General features: G+C 54.1%; 1 protein-coding gene across 1 annotated transcript in view; it reads right to left on the bottom strand.

Moving 5' to 3' along the window:
* Positions 1–18: 18 nt before the first annotated feature.
* The window catches only part of SLC29A3 (solute carrier family 29 member 3), a 13,589-nt gene continuing 5,387 nt past the window's right edge, over positions 19–8,220 (bottom strand). Inside the window, exons 3-6 of the mRNA XM_026071043.1 lie at positions 6,855–6,937; positions 4,809–5,035; positions 3,192–3,354; positions 19–2,246 (exon numbers count right to left, since the gene is read on the bottom strand). Of these exons, the coding sequence (XP_025926828.1) occupies positions 1,574–2,246; positions 3,192–3,354; positions 4,809–5,035; positions 6,855–6,937 (1,146 nt within the window). The 3' untranslated portion in view covers positions 19–1,573. The remainder of the gene's footprint in view (positions 2,247–3,191; positions 3,355–4,808; positions 5,036–6,854; positions 6,938–8,220) is intronic.

Here is an 8,220-nt window from a genome sequence, read left to right on the forward strand (position 1 = left end):
GCCTGCGTTTCATTCAGTCTCAGTAACGGCCATCAGTCACCTTAAATGCCAGCTCGGCGCTATTCTCTAAAGGAAGCAACGGAAGCCAGCCGCGGGCAGGTGCTCCGTGAAAGCCCCAGCTCCTCGCTCCTTACCTCTTGCTAATGAGCACACCACCGAGGAGGAGATCGGGAAATCGGGGATCAGCGGCAAGTCCAGCCACTTCCTTGCAAATACGCCACCAAGGGGGAGATGCTGGGGGGTCTTTAAAGTCAACGTCTCGCTGGCAGCACCAAAAGGGCCCCCCCATCTCTTTGCAAAACCAGCACGGAAACGGCTCTCCTCCATCGGCAAACGCATTTGGCTCTTTGCGGATGCACCCCTTGCTACTGGCCTTGGAGGCCTCACGGCCAAACAGCACCCGCTTCCCCCGTGCCGGCGGCCGTTCGCCCACGGGGAAGGGCTGGGCATTTTGTGCGTTTGGTTTTATGCTGCTGCGTGAACGTGGCATGCCATGAAGCGGAGGCAGAGAACCACGTTCCTTCTCTACTAGCTGCTGGCCTGCGATTAAAAACAGTGACCCACTAGAAAAAAAAAGTTCAATATTCTTCTAATAACTCTGAGTCACCAAGTCAAGTTAAAAGAAACATCTTCCGCAGATAGTTTCCCCCTGAGGCGTTGACTGTAATGCCAAGTTATACAATTATGTCCTTCCTTATTAGTTCACCTCTCCTAAACCATAAATCCATAAATCCATGTAATTTGAGAAGATAAATATAATAACTGCATTTAGTCTAGGCTGCATTTGCATGTGTAAGTTTAAAGCGACTTTGAAAGCCAGTTCCCCCTTGGGGGTGGGCATCTTCTTGGGTGTTACAGTAGCTCATCCTTCTGAAAGCATCTGGGTACCATATGCCATCTGCCTACTTGAATTAACAATTTTCTACTGTGAACTTAGAAAGCATAACATCAGAGCCTTTCTAATAACCCGCCCYGACTTTTATAGACCTTCCTCATCATAGACAAAAGGCACCTTAAAAACACAGCAGGCTACTTAGCATTTCAGTTTCCTTCGAAAAATAAGTTAGTGTCCAGAAACGGCTCAGGGTTCCACCAGGGCTGGCGAGAGCCTTGACGCCACGTGCAGGTAGTCCAGGTAGCCTATCGCTTCCCTGAGCACCAGGGAAGGAGCCGGTCTCTCCCCGTCTCCTTTGCGCTCTCAATTCTTCCAGCACAGCTTTGCAAGTGCAATTATTACGCTGATCCTTCAGTGATGCTCTAAAGTAACAATTTTTTTTAAATTCCCACATGGGTGAAAGAACATAAAGGAATGGGCAGGACCTCCCTGAGTGACAAAGGTCCAAGGGACCTTTTGAATGCAGGGACACAAACAGACCAGAGAGCACCCGTTCGCCGAAGGCAGACCTCCTCCCGGACGCCAAACCTACGCACTAGGCAGGCTGCCGGCCAYGCTGTAAAGGCCGCACCGTTTGGGGTCTGTCCTAAACACACGGCATGCCTCGCCTTTTGGAAACGTGAAGAAAGAATACCTGAAAGTAGTAACGCACAGCAGGCGGGGCCCTCCACCGCTCCTCTATATGAGGTGGACAAGGAGAACGGAGCAGGCGGACCCCAGCGCCAGCCCCAGCATGAGATAAAACGTCATCACCACCCCCGCTGCCTCGGCCAACTCTTTGGGCATGATCTTGGGGCCGTAGACGATGGCTAGCGTTCCCAAGTAGCCGTTGCTGAGTCCTAGGAGCGCGGTGAAGACCACCGGGTACACGTCTCGGTTGAAGACCACGGTTTTGATTCGAGTCCGAGGCTGGTAGTTGCTCAATATGAAGAGCGGGAGCAAGACTGTCCTCAGGAGAACGAGAGCRGGCAGCAGCTTGCTCTTTGGGCCCGGGGCCTGGATCCAGGCAGTGATTTGCCTCCCACACCAGTCCGCAAAATTGTACAGGAGGAAACTCGTGAGCGGCACAAAGTACTTGTTGGTCCACAGGCTGCCAGAGGACTTGTTGACAGACTCTATGTTGGAGGAGAGAGAAGGGAAAATGATGATAGAGATGAAGAAGACGTAGAAGAGGCAGAAGCCTAGGACAGCAGTCTTCCTCAGGATGGGACGGAGCGGGGGGATATCTGGAGTGCCGGTCCCCTTTGCTAAAAACGAGTCGTTCACACTGCCCTGTGACCCTTCCTCTAAAGAGCTGCTGGGCGATTCTGCTGCCAGATACGGGCTCTCTTTGTGGCTTCTCATGTAATACCTGAAAGAAGAGGAGGAGGGAAATCATTAGCCAACAGCTGGGCAAAAACCCGGGACTTGAAGAGGAAGGTGAAAATTAGAGAGAAGCCAGTGGTGCAGGGACATCTGCCAGACCCAGCAGAAGAGGACGTTGCAGCAGGCTGGGCGGCTCGTGCTTCACACCCAGCCAGAAAGGGGATCCTCTTCCTATGCAGGGGGGAGACACTGCCACCAGCCCTTCGCTCTGGCTGTCTGAGTCTATGTGCACCCTCGTATGAAGAGGCGATTCCCAGGGACTCACCTTCTCCCAGCCTCAGGACACAGCTTTACCCAAGAAACACCCTCAGTGATTCACGGGGGGACCAGGCATTTTTGAGGGCCGCCAACACCGATATGACCTATATGGGTCATACACTAATTTAGACAGATGTGTCATCAGGACCCATTTGGCTAGCTATTTCCAGATTTTAGTTCTCTGAAGACCTAGTTCTGGAAATTTGGAGGAAGGCACTTTAGAAGCTGCTTGAGCAGTTTCTGTCATCCCCCTCCATGGTGGCTTTTCAGAAACTCAGCGCACGCTGTGGCAAGCACCGCAGTTTCTGTCTGTGGTTTCTGTCGAATCGGGAAGTTCAGAAGTCAGCAGTGCAGCAAGGACACTGCTCCCGGCAGCTGGAGATGGAGCACGAGGGTGCCGAGCTCGGCTCTCCGACAAGACACCCAGGAGGGGGCCACACCACGGGCAGGAGGGCTGATGGGACAGGAACCGGCGGAGCACGCGAGTCCKCCTGGCCACCCCCTTTGGCAGTGCCGTGTTTGGTGCTGTGCTCTTACCCATTCCCAAAAGACATCTGCTCTGCACGCTGCAGAGCTTTCAAGGCAGAAAAAAGGGTTATCCCTTCCCGCCTGCGTTTGTGGTGCATCTGCAGAAGCTGGTGGGAAGCCAACCCCGGTTATCCTGGGGCCGTACCTGGAGTACTCCAGCTTGGGAAGAAGGAGGTAGACCATGATGCAGACGACGATGAAGATGTCTGCCGTCAGGAAGTAGGCCAGGGCGCTGTCGGTAACGTCGGCTGCCGCTGCCAGGTCTATCACGGAGGCGACGGCGCTGACCGTGCCGCCCATGGCCTGGCCTGCGGAGGGGAGGAGAGAGCCAGAGCTCAGCGTTGGGGGGCCGAGCTGGTGGCGTGGAACCAGGCCCAAGCCGCTGCACAGCCGAGGTCTCAGGAGAGACACCAACGTGGCAGACAGCAACTYGCAGCGGTCGCACCTCCAGCAAGGCAGGTTTAGATGGGGATGTTGCAGGGGAGGCAACCCAAAACAGGGGCATCCTCTTACCGAAGATCTCCCAGCCTGCCTAACCCGCACCTGGGCGCAGYGGCTCACCCTCCTACCGCCTCTCCTCTACCTCTCCCAGAGGCTGCTCTCCAGATCCAGCAAACCACCTCTCCCTGTGAGCCCTCAAAAGGCCACCGGCACAGGAAAGCCCAGCCGCATGCACCGAGCCACCTCCGTCTCCACGCCCGGCTGTGTCGTGGCTATTTGTGGGGTTACAGCAGAGCCAGAACCCCACTGCTCTGCACCCCCTTCCAACACAGCCACGGCACGCTGCGCGTGGACGTGCCGAGCCCTGCAGAGGAGAGGGTCCGAACCTGCCCGAAACCCACACCTGGCTCTCCACCACCGGGCATCCTGCTGCCTCTCTTCTGTGCTTCCCTAGACGGGCGCTCAAGCCACCAGGAACAGGTTTATCCTTCTGCAAAGCGAGCAGCCATCTCRGGGATGTAGCGAGTTCCCCCGCTGGGTTAAACTCATTAAAACAGTCCTGTCTTGGCCTGGGGAAAAAATTTCTCTCTCTCTGTCTTGKTTTTTTTTCCCCTTTCCCTCTCGGTTTCTCAGCCGTTCTACAGCACATTTATAATGTTATCAACAACAGCCAAACCTCCGGGGAGCTCATCACTCATAGCTCCAAATGTGTCCCCCATCACTTATGGAAATGAATGCAAAACAGAAAAGAGGAGACAATGCAAAGTTTGAGATTTCTCAAGGTGCAAACAAAGGAACTATGGGACAGTGTCTCCTCCCCGCTTCCCTCGCATGAAAAAAAAAAATACATATATCTCCCACCCATTCCTTGGGCTCCAGGTGCCCTGAGGGATATTCGGCCCCAGGATAGGGAAGGTGAAGGTCTGCTCCTCTCCTTGTCTCTGCCAAGAGACCTAAGCACTTCATTATATGGAGTATGGCAGTTTATGGGATATTTACAGAAACAGCTCATGTGACTGAGCGTGTTTCTTATGCAGCAACTTCCCTTTGTCCTAGCCTGCAAGATTTTTTTTTTTTTTTAAAGGCAAAGTCAAGTTTCTAAAATAAACATCATATGACAAAATACCAGATGCAAGAAAAAAAACAAAAAACCCAACCAAGCAAAGAAAACCCCACAACTTAATCCCACCAGGCTGCAGCACAAAACGCAGGACACAAAGCAGGGCCCCGTCTGCCTAAACAGGCCCACACAGGGATCAAGCGGGCAAGAAGGTTTCCATCTCCTCCTCACCACTGCTCGGCACAGCAGAAGAAAACAAACCTGAGATCAAGGCCTGCGAATTCTTCATCGGGAAGTAGCTCGTCAGGCCGAAGATGCTGCTGGTGAAGATGGTGGAGGCGCTGCTGACGACCACCACGCAGACGATGGTGATGGCGAAGAAGTGGGTGGTCCAGGTGGAAGTGTCTACCTTCACCAGCACCGTGATCACCAGGAAGACGGCCAGCATCACGAAGAGGGAGGAGAGGATGCGGACGCTGGCAGGCACCCTAGGGGAGAACGTAACGGGTGCCTTTGCCATCCTGCAGCTGCTTCCCCCTCTCTTTAGGTATTTTGAAAGCAGGCAATCTGGCACGACCCTGGTTAAAAGATGCCACAGCCCAGAAAGAGCCCCAGCGGGGCCCAAGAGCCAGATGGCGAGGCCAATGCAGAGGACACCATGAACTAACTCCTTTGCCACAAGAAAGGCCAAAGAAAATAAAAGGCGGGGAAGGGAGCAAAAGCAGTTTTTCTTAAAAGCGGTTGGATATCCAACTCCACGATTTCCACATTGTCTATCAGGGCTTAGCTGACTCCGTCTAGCRATTCCATAAACCCAGCCAAGCTGTATGTCTCTATCTGCACCAGGAATGGGGAGATGTTCCCACCACAGGAGCAGCACACAGTGGCGGCGATAAAGCCTCCCCGGGGAATACGGCCAGCYGGGCGAAAGCAATCCCGCGCGCGTCGCTACAAGGTCATCAGCTGCTTGAGCAAGGAGGTTACTTATTACAGAGACACAAGGCTATCGGCTCACCTTCGGGGCAGAAAGGGGCGGGTAAAGGAAAGAGGAAGAAAGTCAAACTAGCAGTTAAGATTAGAGATTAAGCACACACACGGCTGTAACCGCTTCGGCCAGCTCCAGCGAGCCAGGAGGACCAGGTGGACGACGGACCAGCCCTGCTCCGAGGACCCGCGCGATACAGTTCGTCTGCCGCACAGCCCTCCCCGGGGACAGTAACACTCCCCGACCGGCCCGTTTTTGGGAGGAATGATCATGTAGCTGCGTATACACGGATGACTTTCCTTGTCAAGCAACTAAACGATGAATTTATTAAACGCTGAGAACAAAGGAGCAATTAAAACAGCGCAACCAAACCGAATCACGACCAACTCCACGCACGGATGCTCTCGGCAGGGGGGAGGGCGTATCGCTTCAGTTAATCTCAGTCTGCCGTGATTAAGGCAGTGACAGAAGAGGGCGTTTTTAATCGCCCAGCGAGCCTGCACTCACGCGCCTCGCGTGCACGCGCACGACGCGGTTTCCCCCCTCCCTCCCAAAGGATGGGCACAAGAGGTGCCCACGCGTACGTGCGGTCGGGGCACGCCAGGGAGCGCCTGGCACTCAGGGTGCCCGGCACCAAAGGGACCTTTGGACAGGGCCTTAGCTAGCCTGCAGCTCTCCCTGCCTTCATCTGCCACAGGGAGCACCTATGACCACGAAAAGGGAACCTAACGAGATGCTCCTCGGTGATGGGTGGGCCAACCTGGAGAACACCCCGGGGTGAGCGCTGCCCTTAGGTCCAGCGCGTTTGCCAACCCAAGGAAAATCAGAAAGTGCTCTCGGAAACACCACCTTTGCCGTCCGCTCCTTTCCTTTCCTTTCCGGAGGCACCGCGAAGAGGCGGGCTAGGATTTGCCAACCCCTTTTAGGGACGCTCCTGAGCACCGACGGGGGCAGCATCAGCAAGCGGCTCCACGCGTTGTGCATGGAACACGCTACACGGACTGAATGCAGACTAACCGCTAGCGCATTTGACTGCTGACTGCAGCAGTCTCCGCAAAATGACTGCTAAGCCACAAGAAAGCACCTGGGATGCTCCCCAGTCTCTCGGGATGTTCCTCGAGGGGGCTAGAGGAAACGGCAGCTTCCAAAGGTTAGCTTTCCCCTCTTTTCTAAAGGGTTTTTTTTCTTATCAGGAGTTTCAGGCTGACTTCAGAGCCACTGCTGTGATGACGGAGGAGGGACGGAAGCGACAGGGCCGGCAGCGTAAGCCGGGGAACGGCCGCGGTTAGCGCGGCGCGGGCTGGCAGCGCAGCAGCACTTACTTGTTGACGAGCAGGAAGTTCCCAATCAGGCAGAGCACCGAGGGCACGGTCGAAGCAATGGAGATGTAACTCTCAAAGAAGTCCTGCAAAAAAAGAAAAGAAAATAAAATAAAAGAAGAAAAAATTAAAAGGCGTGTGACAGGAGAGAACGCATGGATTTCAGGTCCTACACACTGCACGGCTGCAGATTTTGAGCTGTGCTTTTCCCAACGTGTTCCTGGTGTGCACGGCTCGCCCCGCGACGGCGGCCGACTTGCGGGCCGTCACCAGTATTTACTGCGTCGGCACGGCGTTTGTTCAGAAATACGGCCCGAGGAAGCAAAACGGCGTGGCCGGCATGGAGAACCTTGCCGCGTATTTCTTCCGTTTGGCAAGAGTTTCCCCCGCGGCCGCGACGAGCACTCGCAGCCCAGAGGCTGCTGGCTCAGGCGCCTGGGCTAACCCCTGAACCACGTCGTCTTACTCGAGCTCTGTCAGGGCTGTTTTTCAATCAGTCAGGGCGTGAAAGCATTAGGATTATTAGCTATCCACCTCGAAAGCCCACAGTGATTAGCAAATTTGTCCTTCTGCACRTGGAGTAATTTGGACACTACAGGCGAGAACGCGCTCCAGCAAAATCAGCGCGGGTCTTGAAACAGCGACAGCTATTTTCTCCCCCGGTCTCCCTCTGTGCACGTGAAACTGAGCCCGAGACGCAGCGCACATTTGCTCCGCGCGCTCATACATCCTCCGAGAAACTCGCCTGCAGCACCAGGCGACAGTCACCAGCCGGCCTCGCGCGGAGCCGGGCAAGGCCGTCGCGAGGGCGGGCGCACAGAGCAGCAACTACAGCAAAGACGGAGACTCCCACGCCCAGATTGCAGCCAAAACACATCTTCAACCCATTTTATGCATCATGCTGTTAAACCAGGCCTGCTCTATCTTCCCCGCTTCGAGGTGCGGAAGGCCTGCCTAATTCTCTTTTTTTCCCTGGGGAATTTGCAAAATGCAAAGCTGACTACAAAAAGTAAGCCTTATTTAGCGACCTACCTAAATCAAACAAACCCCAAACCAAGCCAGGGATACTTGACACATTTCCAAAATTTTTTTTTGAAAGAAAAAAAGTTTATAAAGCTTTACACGAAATAGAAATACATCCGTATGTCTACTAATTCAATAACGACACTGCATTCCCAGCACCACCAGGGAACGTTCACTTGCTCTAAGCAAACGTGCACACACAACCAGTGCCAAAAGTATTTTCAAAGTATTTAAGAAACTTAGGTGCCTGCGTTGCACTCAGTGGCTCTGGGAAATTTTGCTCTGCCTTATTCACAGGCAAATCCTTCAGGAAAAGCGGTGGACAAGAAGAAGTATTGCAATTACA

This window comes from Apteryx rowi, unplaced genomic scaffold (genome assembly GCF_003343035.1).
Source record: "Apteryx rowi isolate R43461 unplaced genomic scaffold, aptRow1 scaffold_320, whole genome shotgun sequence".
NCBI lineage: Eukaryota > Metazoa > Chordata > Aves > Apterygiformes > Apterygidae > Apteryx > Apteryx rowi.